General features: G+C 55.4%; 1 protein-coding gene across 1 annotated transcript; it reads right to left on the bottom strand.

Annotated features, from left to right (window-relative positions):
- Positions 1 to 3897: 3897 nt before the first annotated feature.
- Positions 3898 to 20395, bottom strand: SLC6A18 (solute carrier family 6 member 18). The gene is made up of 12 exons (XM_036279671.1): positions 20236 to 20395; positions 15692 to 15832; positions 15040 to 15177; positions 14275 to 14456; positions 11179 to 11289; positions 10209 to 10321; positions 9334 to 9462; positions 7884 to 8040; positions 7002 to 7206; positions 6468 to 6624; positions 4911 to 5073; positions 3898 to 4089 (listed from the first exon to the last, which is right to left on the bottom strand). Exons 1-12 carry the CDS (start codon positions 20393 to 20395, stop codon positions 3898 to 3900), a joined length of 1848 nt encoding a protein of 615 aa, XP_036135564.1.
- Positions 20396 to 21234: the final 839 nt, after the last annotated feature.

Below are 21234 nucleotides of genomic sequence, written 5' to 3' on the forward strand. Positions count from 1 at the left end.
GCTTGGGGTTCCCTGGGGCTCGAACCACACACACTTGTGAGGCTGGGAGTTTACTGGTGCTGCTGGCTGGCTGGGTGAGGGTCTCACACAGAACCACTGCTGGGGACCCTGGGAGGTTTGGGGGCTCTTTGTGGGCCTCTCCTATGCAGTGGCCTGGGGGGTAGACAGCAGCTTACTCGGTCCACAGTCAGGAATTTGGAGGTGTGTGGAGGTTATGGGGACGTGGGTGAGGCCACTCGGGAGAAGGGACTAGGAGTCCTGGGGGGCTTGTATGAAAGTGGGAGGTCTGGGGCCTTGGTGATAGGGAGAAGGGGCCATCCTCACAGTAGCCTCACCAGAGCCTATGCACACCCCGATCAGATCGCCACCTTTCAGTCCACTCTGGCCTCCAGTCCCTGTGAGGAGCCCCAGTGAGAGAAGGACTTGTCCACGGAGCTGCAGGTGTTGTCAGGAGAAGGAGCTGGAGTTATGCCCTCATCTCTGTGAGAATGACCCCTCGAGTAGGAGACCCACAACATGCCATTCTGGACCCCCGTGGGGGGCATGCTGTACAGATGGGGCTATGCAGGCTGCTGGACAAATGTCCTTGAACAGACAGAGCTGGAAGGATTGCACAAAGAGCAACTTGGGGGGTGGGGCAGCTCAAAGGGGGTGTCATCGGAAGAAAACCCCACCAGGGGAGTTGACACTCCCCTGGGGTGATGTGGGGAGCAGTCTCGAGGCTTCCTTCCGGATGTCCCTGATGGGGCCACAAAACGTGACAGGTGCCATTGAGTGGACCTTGGAGGGGGCCGAGTGTGTGCTGCGGTCAAAGTTCACGGATATTGCCCTGTTTACTACTACTGCGGAGAGTGTTCGTTCAAGTAACCGCGCCATGCGTTTATGGCTGACCCAAGTCCACTACGTGCATCGTAAATGCCCAGGGGAAATGAGCAGTGAGAGGTGAGCCCCGCCCTGAGCAGTGGCCTGCAGGCCCTTGATATTGCGGACAGGGAGGACTGACCCGCTGCCTGGGGTGAAGGACACTCAGCAGGCGGACAGGGCACAACCGGGACCCCGCTGCAGGCACCTGAGGTGACGCCTTGGCCACCATGGGCTAACGGCATCCTGGGCATTTCTGGCATCTCCCTAGCACCCCAGGCCCGGAAGATCAGTTATGGCTCTGTTATCCATCTGCTAGAAGCTCCAAAATCTTGTTCTCTAGGAAGTGCCTTCTGTGGCCCTTTCACTCGGGGTTCACGGGCATCTTTTCCCAGTGTTGAACCCTCAAGAAGGACACACGCTTGGTCGGGCTTTACTCACTAAGAATTTCTGGTTGATCTCTTTCAAAACCACTGTGCTGTCTGCCAAAGCTCAGGGCAACATGTAAAAACAATAAAATTTTAAGAAGTGAAGGAGAACAGTGGAGAGCTTTGGTCTTCCCTGAATCTGACCTGCATACACAGGAGCCCATGTGCCCCCTCACCCCACAGATGGCGTGGAACAAGTGGAGTCCAGACATGAAAAGGAGTGACGAGGAAGTGAGCATGAAAGCAGATGCCTGCGGGACCCCGAGTGCTGAGTGGTTCTCACCCCAGGCCCATAGCCTGCCCCTCCCTTGCCCCGTGCGTGTGCTCGGCGCCTGGCTGTGAAGGACGCTGTAGAGCAAAGGGTTCCAATCCTGGGTGGGCTCAGCACCCTCGGGTGCTGTGAGAAACAGAACAATGACCCCAAGGGCCCTGATCCCGAAACCTGTGAGGAATATTAGGTAACTAATCAGCTGACTAACATGGGAGATGATTCTGAATTATCTGGAATAACCGTGTGATCACAGGGTCCCTAAAAGGCTGAAGAGATAGTGTGTCAGGGGCGCCGTGTGAGGAAGACTCGCTGGCCATTGCTGGCTTTTCGACAGAGGAAGGGGTCAGGACGTGCCCACCTGTGGGGCTTAGCACACACTTTGGGGTACTCTTGAATTCAGCCCATTTTTTTTTTTTTTTTGTAAATGCAGGACCAGGTTATAATAGTACTCATACCACCACTAAGATCTTTTAATGATCTGTTAGGGGCTCTCACTAGCCCACAGGGTGTGCTTTATTTACGTATTTATTTTTTATAATTTTTATGTTTTTATTGATTTTTTAGATAGAGAAACATCGATGTGAGAAAGAAACACTGATTGGCTGCCTCCTACACACCCGCTATTGGGGACCGAGTCTGCCACCCAGGCATATGCCTTGACTGGGAATGGAGCTGGGACCTCTCAGTCCTTGGGATGATGCTCAATCCACCAAACCACACCGGCCGGGTGAATTCAGTCCATTTTAACACCCAGCTGTTCTTGGGCAGCAGTAGTGCCTGTTCTGTTTGCGGGGGTCTGGGCTGGCTCTGGGCACAGATGGCTCCCAACAGCAGGCCTGCCATGGGCTGTTTATAACCTGCCATAATACTTATCACCCCCAAGCCCATGGCTCTGCCCCTATAATACTTGTCCTCTGGGGGTTTTCAGAACCATGGACAGCGAGCGTTAGCCCAACTAGGGACTGGTTTAAAAGGTGCTTGGAAAGGCATGTGCTGGATCTTCAAGGGAACTGTTCCCAGCAGCATGTAGCCAAGGACATAATGGCCTCAGGGTGGCAGGTCAGAAACAAGCCTGTGTGTCAGGCTCAGCACTTTAGACCTGATCCCTGGCTTGGTGCTAGTGGAGGATAGAGGGAGGGGGAAAGGGAGGGAGGGAGGAGGGGAGAGGAGTTGGGGGAAAGGCACTGTTCCAAGGGCTCCAGAGCTGGCAGGTCCTGGCCGGCAGCTGCAGGAGGGCTTGGTGCATGACAGCACCAGCACCAGCACCAGTACCAGCACCAAGGAGTGACTGGGAGCAACTGGGAATAACTGGGAGTGAGAGAGTGATGTCACTCTCCTGGAGGCAGTGGGAACCTGAATGATAATTGGCCTTTTTGTACCGTCTTTTTGTTTTTGTTGTTGTTAACCCTCAGGATGTTTTTCCATTGAATTTTAGATAGAAGTGGAAGGGAGGGAGAAGAAAGAGAGAGAAACATGGATGTAAGAGACACATTGATTGGTTGCCTCCTCCATGACCTTGAGCAGGGCCAGGGATCAAACCCAAAACCCAGGTATGTGCCTTTGACCAGAAATTGAACTCGAGACCCTTCCATCCTTGGGCCAAAGCTTCAACCACTAAGCCAAACCGGCCAGGGCTTTTTGGACCTTCTTGAGACACCTATAAGTCTCTGAGAAAGTTTTAGAAGAACAAAAGGCAGTGTTTCTGATGATAAAACCTCAGGAGGAGAAGCCAGGCAGCCTCCCTTGAAGAGTGTCCGTCCTTGGGTCCTGGGGTGGCCGTGGGTTCCCTGGGACAATTCTCCATGGCAGGCAGCCCACCTGGCTTGAGACAAACTCCTGCTCCTGCTGCCTGCATGGTTTCCCCTCACCTAAGTGGTCGTGACAGACCCTCCCAATGATCTGCGTGCTGTCGGCACTGGGGCTGCTGAGGACCAGGGACTCTACTTTTCTGTGGTGATCAGCCCTGCAATTCCCACAGCTCATGCAGCACAAGACCCCACTGCAGAGGGTTGGGTGTGGCTTCCTCAGAGCCCTCTGCTGGCCTGCTTGGCCGCCGGCCCTTCTGCTGTTTGCCTGTGGATTTGCCAGGCGCAGCCCATGGCCACCCAGATGGTGCTGTGCAGGACCCCAGGCTGCAGGGCCCCAGGAGCCCGATGCCGGGTTTCCCCCCGCTGAAGAAGAGCATGGACTGTGATGTCGAAGCTGGGCGCGTGCTGAGCAGCGTGGGAAGGCGTGCGAGTGTCTGGAAGCAACAACCACAGGTCTCGAGGCCGCGTGAGTATAATGGGGTGGGGTGATCTGTGAGTGAGGGGCATACAGGCGGGGCCCTCCCCGCCCTCAGCAGACCACACTGTCCTGCAGTTTCAGGTGTATGTCCTGCTGCACGTTCTCCTGCTTCCGTCTGTGCCGGGCGAGCAACTGGGCCAGTGCGACTGCCGGCACCCACAGCGCGGGCAAGAAGGACAAGAACGCACAGATGGCCTGCACCCAGCCTGGGTAAGACTTCTCCTGTCGCAAGGGGAACAGGTTCTGCAAAGACACAAGGCCACAGAGGGAGCATCTGAGGGAGGGGACAGGGTCACCCCCGGCCTACCACCTGGGACAGAGTGGCTGACCCTCAGCAAGTGGGCGTGGTTTGAGTGGACAGCCTGGCCCCACCGCCCCCTGCAGTAAAGCAGCAGGTCGGCTTGTTCCAGCCGGATGAGTGGAAAGGCACAGGGCCGGGGGCTGCCCCCTCCGCAGTGAGGGCTGAGGGGCTGGCGTGTCAGGATGGGGGCCAACCCTCTCGTGAGGACTGGGCTCTGAGACAGTCCTGGAACGTGGGGATTGTGTTCTGAAAAGAGGAAACCCACAGCCTCGGGGTTGCCTCAGCCTGACCCACGGGCATCATCAGACCCTGTGGCCCCTTTCCCCCTGCTGGGGAATGAGACACCACATCGCCTTCGGGCCCTTCTGAGGCTCACAGAGCACTACTGTGTGAATGTAACAGGATCGTGCTAGTGAAAATTCTTCAGAGGCCTAGCACCTTTTCTCCTTCTGCCCTCGGTGTCTGGGCAGCCCCCCTTTCTAAGAGGCATTTGGAATGGAATTACTTCCACGCTCCCCAAAAGGGGCACAGTGAGGTTCAGAACGGCCAGACCGAGTGGCAGGACAGCCGGGCCACAGGGCTCAGCCCTCTGACAGGGCTTGGTGGCAGGTCAGTGACACTTGCTACCTAGCAAAGGCAGCCCATGTGGTCAGTTAGGGTACAAATGTCCACCGTGAGGGTCATCTGGTCCTGGATAGCACCAGAACCAGGCCAGGCCCGAGGTAGATCCCAGGGCCCCTGGGTCCCCATCCAAAGAACCTACGTATTGGGGGTTCCAGGCCTTATAGCTCAGCGTTGTCCAGGCCAGGAAGGTAATATAAGCCACAAATACAGTGAGCAGCAGCAGGGGGCTGATGACCTTCCAGGTTACCCGCCAATAGAGGCCAGGCCGCCTCCCAGTCATCCATGCTATGTCATCACAGAACCTGCCAGAGACATTGGGTTAGGTTCTCCCACCCGGCGCCATGTATGCAAGCCCACATGCTCAGCCAGCAGCTTTATCCAGAGTCACCAAGATGTGACCCAGGGAGGCCATCCCCCATCTCCACTCTGTCCTCTGCCCCCATGCCTTCCTGAGCAGCTACAGACGGGCAGCCCTCTTCCGGTCCTGAGGAGGACTCGACCTCCCATCCATATGTGGAGAAGGCCCGAGTGAGCAGGTCAGTCTGGCTGGGGAAGAGGACTGGGTGCTTCAGGGACTCTGGGCCTGTGCCAGACAGCAAGGGGGAGGTCAGCCTGGCCCCAAGCCTGGTCCCTGGGTGAGGTGCCACTAGACAGGAACTGTGGGTTCCCCCCTGGGGGCTCAGCTGCTGGGTTAGAAGCAGCAAAGCCCCTGCCAGTCCAGCTGTAAGAAGGAAGCTGGCGCCTGACCTGGTGCCCTCAGTGCCCAGGGTGGAGAAGCCACCATGGGCCGCCCTGGCCTGGGGGGACCGGGACAGAGTTGACCCCAGAAAGTGCAGCAGCTGCATCTAGGAACCGACAGAGAGGCAGGACCCCCTTGCGACCCTGCCTCTGCCTGCTCCCCCCACCCCAGCTTCACTCCAGGTAGTTCCTGAGTGTCTCCTGAGACCCCACCACTGGCTGAAGTCCAGGGCTCACTGTTTGTTCCACTTGACCAGGTCAATCCCCTACCAGACAGCTGCTTCTCACTTCCGCCTCTCCGGGTGGACAATGCCTTACCTTTGCACAAGCACACTGCCCCCCGCCCATAGAGCTGGGGTGAAGGCCCTAGACTGGGTGACTTTTAGTGTGCTTGCAAACAAGGACAGAGAGCACAGCCTCTAGGGTCACTCGGGCAAGGCTGTGGTCAGGGTGGCAGGTGTGAGAGGGAGTCTGAGTGTGGGTGTGACAGGTGTGAATGCAGGAGTGAGTGACAGGTGTGAGTCTAGGTGCGAGTGACAGGTGTGAGTGACAAGTGTGCAGCAGGCCCAAGCCAGGGAGGGTGGGCAGGACCAGTGCTGAGACTTCTCGGAGGCCTCCAGGAGGGCATCGGGCAGGGGACCTCCCGGTACCCTAGTGCCCACCTATCCTTGTGCTTGAGGAGTCCGCCCTGTGTGACTGGAGACTAGCCATTTTGTTGCTTGTCTCCCACAGGCTGGGAGGCCGGCACAGCCAGATGGGTGGGTCCTGTGGGAGTTCTGCGGACCCCTGGGAGCCACTCTTGGGTATGTTTTGGGAGGGGCCTCAAATGATTCTGTCTCATCCCCGTAGCTTCCCTGGAGACCGGCTACCATGATGCCCAGACGTTGTATATGGGGGATCCTGGGAGCAGAGGGGCAGCACCCCAGCCCCAGCTGATGCCCAAGGAAGCAGAACTCACTGTTCCATCCCATAAACATAGATGACACCGACCACCTCGAAGAAGGCAAAGATGATCAGGTTCAGGGAAGCGTAGTTGTCGAACACCTCGAGCCAGTAGTTACCAGACTGCAGCGTGAAGCAGATGGCCGAGAGAAAGCAGACCAGGCAGACCAGCCCTGCGGCACAGGCATGCAGGTCTGAGCAGGTTGCCCTGGCTGCTGCCCGCCCAGCTCCTCACAGCGTCTCTCCTGTCTGCTTGTCCCCCCAGCTCCTGAACGGTGCCCAGAGGGCAGGAGGGTGCTGGGATTGCCCTCAGTGGGCATTGCGGGAGGAGATCCCTGGTTTCTGCCCCGCTGACCCTCTGCTCTCCCATGACGGCCCTTGTGAGCATCAAGTCAGCACCGGCCACCGGGACCAGCCCTGAGAGGTGGTGAGGCTGACCTGCCCCCCATGGGGACTGTGACACGACCCTCGAGCCCTCATGCAGGAGGGTGTCTGCACAGTGGGTAGGAATGGAACGAGAGGTGGGAGGCAGGACAGCGAGGACACTCACCAGTCAGGACCTCCTTAGGGACCCATCTCGGCAGGGCCCCCATATCCAGGAGTGGCGTGATGACAGCCTCCATGTTCCCGAACATGGATGACAGCCCCAAAGTGAACAGCATGGCAAAGAAGAGCACGGCCCACACCGGCGCTCCCGGCATGTGCAGGATGGCCTCCGTGAACACCATGAAGGCCAGGCCCGTGCCCGAGGCGCTCTGCAAGACACGGACAGCTGCACTGGGACACGCGTGCCTGGCTCCCGCGCTGCGACACGTGCACTGGCGCTCCTCACGCTCGGACACGCACTGGCACGGCCTGCACTGAGACCCGTGTGCACCGACACCCCTCCTGGCACCGGGACTGAGGCGGTGGTCCTGCTCTAGCTGGGCCGTGCCAGGGACACAGGTGCACCTCTGAGCAAAAGAAACCTCCTTCCCTTTATTTTATTTAATTAAAAAAATTGTTTTTCTTTATTGATTTTTAGAGAGAAAGGAAGGAAGAAGGAGAGAGAGATGGAAACATCCATCAGAGAACATCATTGGCCGCCTCCTGCATGCCCCCCACTGGGGATCTGGCTCACAACCTGGGCATGTGCCCTGACCGAGAATTGAACTGGCGACCTCGTGGTGCGTGGGTCGATGTGAATTCAACCACTGAGCCACACCAGTCAGACCCTCCTTCCCTTTAATACCCTGTAGCCAACTTGGGACATGGGACCCAGGACCCTTGGCCTCAGACACCTATCAGACCGCTGTCCTGAGGACCCCCCTCCTGATTGCCCACCCCAGCCTGCGGCACTGGTCCCCGAAGGTCGGCTGGCCAACTCCTGCCGCAGCCAGTGACGCCCTCTCCGCTGGTCCGCTGTCTGCAGCCAGGCCAGGCCCCTCGGTACCTTATCCAGAAAGTCTTGCAGACGGCAGGACTCCAAGTGCAGCCTGGCCACGCTCTCAGGCTGGGTGGCATTCAGGAGTGTGAGGACAGCAGCATAGTCGTCCCTGGAGATGCTCTGGTCAGGGAGATCAAACTCATTGGTGAGGCTGAGGATATTCCTACAGGGACAGAGAGGCCGAGTGAGCACTCACTGGGCACCCCGCTCCCACAAGTGAACGCAGCCAGAACTGCCCAGAAAGGACCACAACAATACTGGTGAGAGTCAGCCCCTCCAGACCCGGCAGGGTCTCAAGGATACCTTGAGGGGGGCGGGCGGGCGGGGGTGCTTATTTACTTCATGCACACTGTGGGGAGGAAGGTTGTTCTCAGCCTCAGAGTGGGCTCCAGACACGTAGGGTCCAACTGGGCCTGGGCCGTGGCAGCTCCCTGCCTCCTCGACCTGTGGGTCCCCAGTCAAGGCAGCACGGCGCTCCCCAAGGCTCCGGAAGGGTGGCCCCAGCTCTGCTCCTCCAGCCTCCCAGCCAGAGCTTCACTGCGTCTCCAGGGCTCCCAACTCAAAGTAATATCGCAGGTGTTTCTGTATTTGCAAGTTTGCCTACCTGCTGAAGTTATTGGTAACCTCAAAGTCCACACTGCGGCCCTTCCGCGGTTATCTGAGGACATGTTCAGAGTGGCACACTCCCACCGAGATCGGCCAGCCTCGCACTGCCTTCCTGTGTCATCTCTACTGTGGACAGTGTCCTTCTTACAGCCCAGTTAGGGCCATGGTTTTCACATTTTTTGTGCCTTTTAGTGGTGATTTTAACGTTTGAAATGTCCCCCAAGTATGGTGCAGATGTGCTGTCCCTAAATGCAGCAAGACCAGGACACGCTGACCTGAAGCTCCCAGGCGGCCTCCCAGTGCAGGTAATGGGTCACCAGCTCGTGTTCACCAGGCGTCTCGGCGGAAGCAGCAGGGATCGCACTGCTCACCAGGGCTCGGGCCGCAGCCCCTCCGGAACATTCCACCCCGCCTAGCAGCGCCACCTGTCCTCTCCCTCCCTCTGCGGGCTCAGCCCGCATGTCAGAACGGGTCTCACGACAGCACATGGGCATGGCCGGGTCACCTTCTGGGGCTCTCGGGGGACCCTTCCTGCCCCTCCAGCTCCTGGTGGCTGTGTCACTCCAGCCTCTGCCTCTGTCATCACATGGCCTTTCCCTGTGTCTGTGTGTCCTTCCTGTTTCGTATAGGGACACTCATGGATTTGGGGCACCTTGTCCAGTGTGATTTCAACTTGACCAATACTATCTACAAAGATCCTATTTTCAAGCCAGGTCACATTCTAGGTTCAAGGTGGACACACCCTTTGGGGGACACTCTCAGCCCTCCTCCCCTAAGGAAATAGAGGGTCATTGAGTGGGACCCCCAGAGCAGCAGGCCCCATCTGGTGGCCCTAGGACGCTGTGCTCACCTATCCAAGCAGTGCCCATAGTCATTGGCCGCCTTGAAGCCCAGGACAGAGAAGACAGCAATGGAGGCGTAGAGGGAGGTCATGCTGTTGACCAGGGCGATGACCACTGCGTCCTTCTCACAGTCATTCCTGAGCAGACATAGTGCATTGCTATGGTTAGGATTCTCAGGGAGGAAACTCGGAGGGTCTGCTACCTCAGCACCCATCTGGACACCCCTCACGCTGGGCCTCTTGTGCATGACCCAGAAACACTGCCCTTGTTCCTGGGGGTCTCAGGACAGCCTCGGCCCCTCCTCACCAGCCCCTCCTGCCAGTTCCAACTCCGGGCTGCAGAGGTGGGCTGAGACTAGCTTGTCAACACAGCCCAGGGCCCAGCTGGCCCTTTGCCCTCCCCCTCCTGTGCCTGCCCACTCCGAGGGGTAGACCTACTGACAGCACAAGGAGTTAGGTTGACAAGGGGCACAGGGCCTCCCGCACAGTTTACAACGCCGTGGTTGCTAGGGGTGATGGGCCTTGTAAACGGTGGCGGTGGCTCCTGGCAGACTGGAGGCCTGAGTCTGCCTTAGTGATTCCAGAGGCGACACACATGGCTCACGTGGACCCGTGTCCGCCCCCGCCACGCCCTCGTTCCTGGGCTGGGTTCTCTGGGCCCTCTTCCAGCAGGGGCTCTGGAACGTGCAGGAGGCAGCTGTGGGCCCTGACCTCCAGCCCTCAGGGGACGACTCAGTAATTGCTGGAAGTCCCAGAATCTGGTCTCAAGTTCACATTAGGTTGCCCTCTGTCGCAGGCAGGGAGTCCCATAAAGACATGCTGAGTGAGCATCGGGACAGCCCAGCACCTGGGCTGGAAGGAATCCGCCCTGAGCCCGGCCCTACCTGGGTGGGTTGTAACTTGCTAACGCCATGTGTCCCCCGAAGGCCAAAGACAGGGAGAAGAATATCTGGGTGGCTGCGTCCAGCCACACCCGCGGGTTCTGGAGAGTCTGCATCTGGAGGGGAGGGGAGAACCCTGTGCCACAGACAAACCACACGGGCCCCAGTGCCCACTGTCCGGAACATTCCCAGGGCCCCCTCTGGGGCAGCTGTCATGAGTGGTGTCACCTGCTCAAGCCCCAAGGGCAGTTGAGGGCCATGCCGGAGGACGCATGCTTGGAAGGGCAGTTTGCAAACTCTGCCTCCCATCCTGTGACGAGTCAAATAACCCACAGCTCCCGTCCAGGTGGGTGTTGAGAACTTGGCTGTAGAGCCCTCAGGGCTGGGAAATGGGTCTGGGCAACTTGAACCTGGGTGTGTTTGTGGGTTTGAGTAACTTGAAATGGCCCAGGGTGGGGTCTACCTGCATACTGTGCCCGGTGTTTCTGTGGCCTGGGAGGGGGTGGGGGGGAGTAAGTGCACTTCACACGAAGGTGTCCCCTTCCCTTTCCCTGGCATGCCACACAGCCCCCAGAATCTCCCAGGGTATGCTGGGATCTGGACAGCGTGGAGTGGCCTAGAAGGGTTGTGGGTTCTGGTGAGCAGGCCCCTTGGTCCCCCTCGCCTGGTGGGGTCGTGCCACTAGACAAAGCTCTCAGAGGTGTGGGGTCCAAGGCACTAGGAATGAGACACTGGGTCCCCAGCCAGCCTCTCCCCTAATCCCTGGCCCTACCATCCCACAAGCACCAAAGTTCACATGTCCCAAATCATGTCCTGCCCCCTTCACTCCGACCCTGACCTCCTCCTTGAGGCCCAGGCTCCCCTCCCCCTCCTCCTCATCCCGCACGGCCAGGGTGCACGAGCTGGGCTGGGCTGGGCTGTGGCCCTATGTGTGTGTTTCCTGGTGCCTGGACTTCCATGTGGACCCACTCACGTTGGGAGTGAACAGGTAGATCAGCCCTTCGGTTGCCCCAGGCAGGGTGAGTCCTCTGATAAAGAAGATCGTCAGGACCAGATAGGGAAACAAGGCTGTGAAATAAATTGCCTTAAAAAAAAAAAAGATTGTGAGACTTTTCAATGGTATCTGTTCCACATAAACCTTTAGAGAGCCGGGCATGCTGGAAACACCTGCGCGGCCGGCGTCACGTCATTCCCGGGATTCGGGGCAGGCGGGCGGAGGGCACCGTGAGGGTGAGCTGGGCTCCGGCCACGCCTGGGCATGTGGAGCTCAGAGATGGTCACAAGGGGACTGACGGAGGTGTGTGTGCTGCGGGTCAGCTGGGGGGCACTGACGGCCCGGGCAGCGGCCTGCTGCGTGTTCATACTGCAGGCTTGTTCATACTGCAGGCTTTCGGCTCTCCCTTTACCGACACCCTCTTTCCCCCGGCCCCCCAGCTGGCTGCTCTCAGGGGCCTCGGGGTCCCACACCCTCTCCCACACGGCACCCATTCTGTCAGGCTGGGGCAGGAACCTGCACACACAGCATCTACACAAAATAAATCTAACATGGTCATTGTTTTCTCGCTGCCTCAAGCCCCAAATCCAGACTGACACTGGGGGGCCGCCCGGACATGTCTTTCGGGACTTTCACGGCAGAGTTGTCTGGACTCTCTGGCCGGCTTGTTGGGCCTCGTGACTGCTCTGATCTCCCTCGGTGATGCAGTCCTCTCCAGTGTGAACCCCTCATGTGAGAGTAACTGCACCATCCGCGTGCTCACTGAGGAACGCCCAGGCACGCGCGTCTGTGCAGGAGCCGAGCGGCCACGACAGGGAGCTGCGGTCTGCAGGCGTCTGGAACTGCGTGCCCGGATTTTAAAAGATGGATACGATCCTCGCCAGTGTGGCTCAGTTGGTTAGAGCATTCTCCTGCACACCGAAAGGCTGCGGGTTCGATTCCTGGTCAGGGCACTCACCAGGTTTCAGGTTCTATCCCCAGCTGGGGTGCGTACAGGAGAAGCTGACTGATGTTTCTCTCTCACATCAGTGCTTCTCTTTCTCTCTCTCCCTTCCCCCCTCTGAAATCAGTCAAAACCTATCCTCAGGTGAGGATTAAAAAACGTTAAAAGATAGATGTGTGTGATGCTAGACTTTGTGCTGAGAGGAGAGGGGGAGGCTCCCATCTGTCAGCTTGCTTTCCTCGTTATGTAAGATTCCTTAAGAGATAATCAGCTGTTTGAAACAAAGATGCTAACAATGTACTTGGTGTTTATAACACATTATAAGTAAAATGTACGGGGTGGGGCAAGAGTAGGTTTTCGGTTGTGAGTACATGAAACACAGAGTTTATTCTTGTATTATTATTTATTAACTACCGTATTATTTTCCATATGAACAACTATAAACCTACTTTTGCCTCACTCTGTATAACAACAGCTCAAAAATTGGAAGGAAGTGGGGTGTGGGGCTAGGAGGTCCTTCTACCACATGCAATGCCACTCAAAGGCGGACTGTGATTCAACCCTAATTGAACTCCGAGATAAAACAAAGCATTATAGTTAATTAGCCAACAAAGGACATAGAGTGGGATCATAAAAAATACTCAGAAAACACCCAGCTGGTGTGGCTCAGTGGTGGAGTGTTGACCTATGCACCAAGAGGTCGCTGGTTCCATTCCTGGGTCAGGGCACATGCCCAATTTGTGGGCCAAATTCCCAGTGGGGGGCATGCAGGAGGCGGCCAATCAATGTTCTCTCTCATTGATGTTTCTATCTCTCTCCTTTTCTCTTCCTCTCTCTCTAAAATCAATAAAGAAAAAATGTTTTTATTTTAAAAATACTGAGAAAAGCCTTGGCCAGTGTGGCTCAGTGGCTGGAGTGTCGTCCTGTGCACCGATTGGGCACATACCCAGGTTGTGGGTTTGATTCCTGGTCGGGGCATGTGCGTGAGACAGTCTATCGATGTTTCTCTCTCACATCAAAGTTTCTCTCTCTCTCCCTCTCCCTTCCTCTCTCTCTGGAATCAATGAAGAACATACCCTCAGGTGAGGATTACATTTTTTAAAAATAGAAAAGAGAGAAACAGGAACAAAGAACAGACATGACAAGTAGAAAACAAACACAGTCACAGACTTATACCAACCAGATCAATAATCGCATTAAATATAAGTGGTCTGAACACTCCCCACAAAATGTAGGGACCATCAGATTGGATTTAAAAAGCCAGACCCAGCTGCATGCTGTTGACAAGAAGCACACTTTAAACAGAGATCCCAACAGGTTAAAGAAGAATGGGAAAAATGTAGGATGTCAGCATGGTCAAAGAAGCCTGGCTATTCTAGGAATATACCCCAAGAAGCCTGAAATACCAATCAGGAAGAATATATGTACCCCCATGTTCATAGCAGCACTATTTACAATAGCTAAGATCTGGAAACAGCCCAAGTGTCCATCAGTAGACGAATGGATAAAAAAGCAGTGGTACATATACACAGTGGAGTACTATGCAGCTGTGAGAAAGAAAGACCTCTTATCCTTTGAGACGACATGGAGAGACCTGGAAAGTATTATCCTAAGTGAAATAAGCCAAGCAGAAAAAGACAAATACCACGTGATCTCACTTATATACGGAATATAATGAACATAACAGTCTGAGGAATACAGTAGATCCAGAAACATGGAAGTAGGGCACAGACTGACATCCCTCAGAAGAGGGGGTGGGGGGTGGGAAGAGATAAACCACAGAACTTATATGCATGTATGCATGACCAATGGACATGGACAACAAAGCCAGGGACGGGGCAGTGGGGATGGGGAGGAGGGTACCAATGGGGTAAAAAAGGAGAAACGTCTGTAACAAAAATAAAATTTTAAAAATAAATTAATTAAAAAAAAAAAAGCCTGGCTGGCTATGTTAATATCCTAATCAGCTTCAGAGCAAAGACTATGTATGACTAGGGTAAGGACAGTCACATCATAATGCTAAAGGCGTCTGTTCTCCAAGGAAACACGACAGCCTTGATGCCCACGCCTCCCCGAGCAGAGCCTCGCAACCCACTCCGGGCGGGCCGTGGGTCTGCCCCGAAGGCCCTTACCTTCCCGGTGGATTCGATGCCTCTGATGACACACAGGTACACAACGGCCCAGCAGGCCGCCAGACAGACCAGCAGCCGCCACTGGATGGAGCCGCTATGGTCGATGTCGGCTGTGATGTTCAGCGTCTGCCGGTACCAGAAGTAGCTCGTGGAGCTGCTGCCCTGGCACTCCTCCACGAACCCTGAAACCAGGAGGTATTGTCACAGGCTGGCCAAGGGCTCGGGTGGGCTTCGGGCTTTGCTAACCTTCGCCAGGAAGGAGTCTGTGCATAACCCTTCCTGGAGCCGCTGCTGGAGTGCTGGGCACACCGGGCAGGACCGGTGCCCTCCTCCGCCCAGGGCGCCCAGTGCGGCCGATGGGGCGAATACAGGGAGCCTCCAGGCCCAGACTCACTGTCGGCACTCAGGGCTGGCCCCGTTCAGAATGACCGGAAGGAAAAGAGGGTGAACACAGCTTCGTGAGCAAACTGCTGAAAACAACAACTGTTTTCCACGTCGCCGAGATCTAGTCTGATCCAGCGCTAGGCTGAGGTCTGGACCTATAGACCTCATTCAGCCAAAGCAGCAGTCCTCGCTCACCCTCTCGTCACCGGCACGGGCGTGGCTCTGGGGCCCACAAGCAGAGCTGTGGCCGTGGGCCCCTGGGGCCAGCAGAGAACAGAGACACCAGGTGAGGAGAATCAGATTTCAAACGTGCTACTTCAGGGTGACCGTGTGGGGCTCTGAGCAGGGCCAGGGTGAGAACTTCCCTGGTCCTTGCATTACCTGTCTGGTTGAGGTCCAGAGGGCAGGAGCTCCAGGGCAGCGGGTGCTGGAAGGAGTTGAGGAAGTACCACAGCACCCAGGTCAGGACGGTGTTGTAGTAGAGACTGATCAGGAAGGACACAGTGAAGGAGCCCAGACCTGTGGACACACAACAGCCCCCCTCCTCCCTGTTACAGACTGTCCTGACTCGCCTTCCCCCATTGTTGCTCTCATCTCCTGGCCGATGACGCATCATTTTATAACCCCCCTTCCACCCATGCCCACGAGCTCCCAGGCTATTCGGGCTCAGTGTGTGCACAGGCCCATAGGACCCTGGACACGGGACCCTGAACACAGGACCCGGGACGCGGGACCCAGGACAGCCTGCAGCTGCTCCACGAGGCTAGCCTGTTGCCTCCTCCTCCTGCACCCTGAGCTCACCCCATACAACACCCTGCACCCAAGTCCTTCCTCAGGGGAACCAAATGAGGCCTCCTCAGAGTGTGAACAGGAACACCGCTGCCTGGGTCTCCCTGCACATTTACAGAACCTCCTTGGTCCACAGGTTCTGAACCATGGATGTGCGCTGGCGTGACGAGCAAACCCACAGCACCCGTGGAACTGCAGCCCCCCTCGGCCCTCCCCAGGCAGAGGTCCCAGAAAGGCAGCGTACCGACTCCCCCCAGGTAGGGGGAGATGGTTGTCCACACCCCGATGCTGCCTCTGCGCAGGCGCTGGCCGATGGCGAGCTCGATGTGGAACAGCGGGATCCCCTCAAAGGCCAGGGCGATCAGGTAGGGGATGAGAAAGGCCCCTACAAGGGTGTGATGGTCAGTTGAGGACCCACATGGCAGGACAAACACTGTGGCCCCCCTGAGAGGGGTCGGACCACAGGTCAGCCCAGTGCGGTTTTATTTATTTATCCTCACCGGAGGACATTTTTTGATATTTTGTTCACATAGAGTGGGAGGGAGAGAGAGAGAGAAACATCGACGTGAAAGGGGCACATCGAGTGGTTGCCACCCGCACGACCCAACCAGGGCCAGGACAAACTGCAACCGAGGTACGTGCCCTTAGCGGGAACCAAACCTGGGACTCTCCAGACCTCAGGCCAACACTCTAACTGCTGAGCCAAACCGGCCAGGGCAGCCCAGTGCTGTTTTAAATCTCTGGGCCGTATCTAACTTGTAGGGGCTTTGGAGGAGGTTTTAATAGGAAATGGGCTGGGCTGGTCCTACTGAAACCCATGACCCCTGTTGACCAGCTCTCCCAGGATATGGGGCTGCCTTGTTCACACAGTGTCAGAGAAGGTCGTGGCTTCAGCTCGTCTGTCCAGCTTCGCCTTGCGTGCAGTGGGAGGAGCGGAACAAACAGCTTGGTCCTGGCGGCTAAGTGGTGTGAGCAGGGCCCTGGCCTCTCCCAGAGCCCACAGATCCGGGCATCCGGCACAGCTGATACCTGCAGCCTTGCCTGCAAGGCCTGAGGACGAGACGGGCTCTTTGGTCCCCCAGATCTTGTGGACAACCCCAGGCTGTCGGGAGGAGAACGGGGTCCTCAGCAGCCAGGTTGTGACCTTCCCCACAGAGTGTGAAATGGTGTTTATATGATGGAATCACTGTCAGTCTCTACATGTTCTGCTCAATTCCACCTAAGTCTTATATTTATTTTATTTTTTTATCCTCACCCGAGGACCCAAGGACATTTTTGCATTTATCTTCAGACAGAGCAGGAGAGAGGAGTGCTGGGAGAGAGAGAAACATCAACGTAAGAGAGGCACATCGAGTGACTGCCACCCACATGACCCCAACTGGAGCCAGGGACAAACTGCAACCGAGGTACATGCCCTTAGTGAGAACCGAACCTGAGACTCTCCGGTCCGCAGGCTGACACTCGAACCGCTGAGCCAAACCAGCCAAAGCCTAAGTTTTACATTTAAAGAGAAAGTTTATAGCCCAGCCGGTGTGGCTCAGTGGTTGAGCGTCGACCCATGCACCAAGAGGTCGCTGGTTCAATTCCCAGTCAGGGCACATGCCCAGGTTGTGGGCCAATCCCCAGTGAGGGGCATGTAGGAGGCAGCCAGTCGATGTTCTCTCTCATCTATGTTTCTATCTCTCTCTCCCTCTCTCTCTAAAGTCAATAAAGAAAAAAAATTTTTTTTAAATTATTTTTTAAAAAGAGAGAGAAAGTTTACAAAGCTGAATAATCACGAATGGGATAGAAAATAATAGTCACCTTCAGTATAGTGAGCTTGTGCAAATTAAAAATGTGACACATTATCTGCTTATCACTGCATCTCATTTTCAAAATCAGTGGTGATCAAAGTGAAATAGAAGGGCCTTCGCACACACAGGAGATTGTGTTTTCAGGAGAAGTGTGAGTTAAAGAAAATAACATTTCATGTCATTTCACCAAATGCTCTCATATCTACAAATAGGTCCTAAAGAAGTTTTTCAAAACCGGGGACACTCAGGAGTTTCCCAGACAAGAAAAAGCCAAAGGAGTTCATCACCACCAAACCAGTATTACATGAAATGTTGAAGGGTCTTCTTGAAGATGAAGAACAAAAATATAAACAATACAATGGCAATTAATACATTTCTATCAACAACTGAGTCTACAAACAAAATGAGCAAGCAGAACAGAAACATTCTCATAGATATAGAGAACTTTTTGTTGCTTGCCAGATGGGTGGGGGTTGAGGGGATGGGTGAAAAAAATGAAGGAATTAAGAAGTACAGCCCTGGCCAGTTTGGCTCAGCGGTTAGAGCGTCGGCCTGCAGTCCGGAGAGACCCGGGTTCGGTTCCCGCTAAGGGCACATACTTCGGTTGCAGTTTGTCCCCGGCCCTGGTTGGTCGTGCGGGTGGCAGCCACTAGATGTGTCCCTTCACATCGATGTTTCTCTCTCTCTCCCTTCCTCTCTCTCCCTCCCACTCTATCTGTACAAAAATGGAAAAATATCCTCGGGTGAGGATAAAAAAATAATAATAATAATAAAGAAGTACAAATTGGTTGTTAGACTGATGAACCTCAAAGGGAAGGGGGGAGGGAAGGCGGGATAGATGAACCAAAGAACTTTTATGCATATATGCACAACCAATGGACACTGACAATAGTGTGGGGAAGGCGGGGGGGGGGGGAGGAAGGGGTCAATGGGGAAAAAAGGAGTAATGGCTGTAATACATTTAACAATAAAGACGAGTTAAAAACTAAATAAATAGCCCTGGCCGGTTTGGCTCAGTGGTTAGAGCGTCGGCCCATGGACCAGAGAGTTTCCAGTTCGGTTCCCGCTAAGGGTACGTACCTCGGTTGCAGCCACTCGATGTGTCTCTCTCACATCGATGTTTCACTCTTTCTCTTCTTCCCTCTCTCCCTCCCACTTAGATGAAAAAATTTAAAAATAAGTAAATAATTTTTTTTAAAAACAGGGACAAAGGCCATGGGCTCAGGTGGTGACAGAGACTGCTCTCAGTCCTCTTGGCACTGGGGGCACAAGCCCACCCCCATCCCTGGATCAGGCAGCCCCGTTCACAGATGCGGTGATGGGGACTCAGGAAGGTTAATTACAGACCGTCGGGGCATGCCGCCGCCGCACTGACCATGGTAACCGCCTATGCGTGGCGAATGTCTACAGACCTGAGTAACTACCAGCATGTCCAGCCGCGCATCAAGCCTGCTCCCCATCGCCCTCTTTCCTGATGCAAAGGGCAGCAAAAGGGCTTCGGCAGTGCCCCGCCTTCTGCCTCCGTGTCAGTGTTCTGAGCTTCCGGAGGGGCCTCAGGGAGGCTTACTAACGGGAGACCCCAGGCTCAAGGTGCTGTCTTGCCCCAAGGTTCTGACACCTCTGGGGGCAGCAGTGACAGGCGAGTTTCCTCTTCTGTCTGCATTTTCAAATTTTTTTACATGCCATGAACCTTCTAATAATCAAGAAAAAAAAACTTTAACCAAGTGTTATTCTTATAACCAGGGAAGCCGAGTCAGACAGTGCTATTGTCTGCTCTGCTCTGCGGAGGTTGGGCCACAAAGCCCCCCAGAACCTCCCTCCATTTCCCTGATGAGATTCAGCCCTGACCTCTGTCTACCTATTGCCACCAGGACAGCCACCTGTTTGCCCTTAAAGAGGGAAAGGGTGATTCCTGACCAGAAAACGTGGTATGAGTGCTCACCCACCCACAGACTTTCCTTTACCCCTCATTTCTTGGGCTGGAGAGGCCACAGTAATTGCCAAAAAAAAAAAAAAAAAAACACTCCCCACACTCCTGACCATAGATCTTGAGGAGCCAGGTGACCACCGTGAGGGACTCTGGGAGCCCTCAAGTCTCACAGGAGCAGAGGGAGCCTGGAAGGCAAGTTGACCGAGGCAGGACGGCCCCCAGAGGGTAGGACCCCAGAGAAGAATGAGCCTAGGCTGGGAAGTGCTCTGCTCATCACATCGGGGGACAAGATCTGGAGATGATCCATGAGAGCGGCAAGGGGGCTCCCGTCTGTCTGTGCCCTCAAGCCCTCTGCATGGAAAATGGAAAGTGCAAGGCACATTCGCACTGCACCGAGAGACAAGTCACGGGGTACGAAGAGGCTCACTGCTTTGGTTCATATCCTTCTGACCATCAACAAAATGACTCTACTTGCCCTGGCCAGTAGCTCAGTTGATGAGAACATTGTCCTGATAAGCCAAGGTTGTGGGTTCAATCCCCAGTCAGGGAACATACAAGAATCGACCAATGAATGCATAAATGAGTGGAACAGCAAATTGATGTTTCTCTCTCTCTCTCTCTCTCTCTCTCTCTCTCTCTCTCTCTTCCTTTCTCTAAAAATCAATTTTAAAAAAAGAAAAGGCTCCGAGGGGCTGCATTTCCCCACAGGGCCTGCGGTCTCCTGCGGAGACCTGCTGTCCTAGGGATGCTCCAGGCCAGAGCTCTAAGGGAGCAAGGATCCTGCCAGCAAAAGACTCGGGGACTGAAGGCCCGGGAGCCTGCACACATGGGCAGCCCCAAGGCAAGGCTGAGCAGAAGCAGCGTTTGAGGAGTTCACCTAGGTCCCAAGAACTTGGAAGCCCTCAGACTGGACTCCAAAGGGACAGGTTTCTCCCTGGGTCGTGGTGTATCACTACTTCCCAGGAGGACCAGCTCCCACACGCAGCAGGGACCAGTGACAAACCAGTCTGCGGTGCAGCTGTACTCCCTCCTCCTGTTAGAGGATTTGGCCCGGGCACAGCTTACCTCCCCCGTGGCTCTGGCACAGGTACGGAAACCTCCAGAAGTTGCCCAGGCCCACAGCAAACCCCACACAGCTCAGGAGATACTGGAGCTTGTTGTCCCACTTGGGCCTCTCGTGCCCGCTGCTGTCCCCCAGCGGGTCTGGTCCCGGGGCACATGCCATGCCTGGTCTCTGGCACCCTGGACACTCAGCTCTCGAACCTCTGCTGGGGCTTGAAGCAAGGAGCAATCTCCCCTTTGGGTGTATTTTTTGTTATTTAAAGAAAAACCATAGAGCCGGTTAATTGGTAACTCGGGCCAGGCCGCACGCAGTCCCTCCCTGGCCCCTCTGGCCCCACCCTGCCTCCTATGCTCAGTGCAACGGCCTGCAGGGGCCACCGCCAGTGAACTATTTCCAACAATGGCCTCCGTTCCCTGCGGCGACACTCAGGAGCCCCAAGACTGAGGCACATTTGGCTATCCTGATTGTCAGATAGTCTTTTCTTTTTTATTATTGATTTTAGAAAGAGAGGAAAAGAGAGGGAGAGAGAGAGAGAGAGAAACATCAATGAGACAGAACATCTACTGGCCGCCTCCTGCATACCCCCCACTAAGGGATCTGACCCACAACCTGGGCATGTGCCCTGACCGGGAACCGAACCCGCGACCTCTTGCTGCATGGGTCGACGCTCAACCCCTGAGCCACACTGGTCAGGCTGTAAGAAAGTCTTCTAAGAGAGACTACAGAGAGCCCTCGCACCCAGTTCCCCCAAAGGCAACATCTTGCAAATATCTTGTCAACATCACAGGGTAATGTTGATGTCCATAGGCCAATTCAGGACCTGCCCATCACCAGAGCACCCCTCCTGTCCCCTTTTATGGCCACACCCACCTTCCTTTCACGGCTACCCCTTCCCTAACCCCTGGCAACCTCTAATCTATAGTTGTCCTTTCAAGAATGTGATATTAATGGGATCACACAGTGGTGACCTCTAGGGTCGGGGGTTGGGGGGAGTGGGAAGG

Source organism: Molossus molossus, unplaced genomic scaffold, assembly GCF_014108415.1.
Source record: "Molossus molossus isolate mMolMol1 unplaced genomic scaffold, mMolMol1.p scaffold_m16_p_3, whole genome shotgun sequence".
Classification (NCBI taxonomy): Eukaryota; Metazoa; Chordata; class Mammalia; order Chiroptera; family Molossidae; genus Molossus; species Molossus molossus.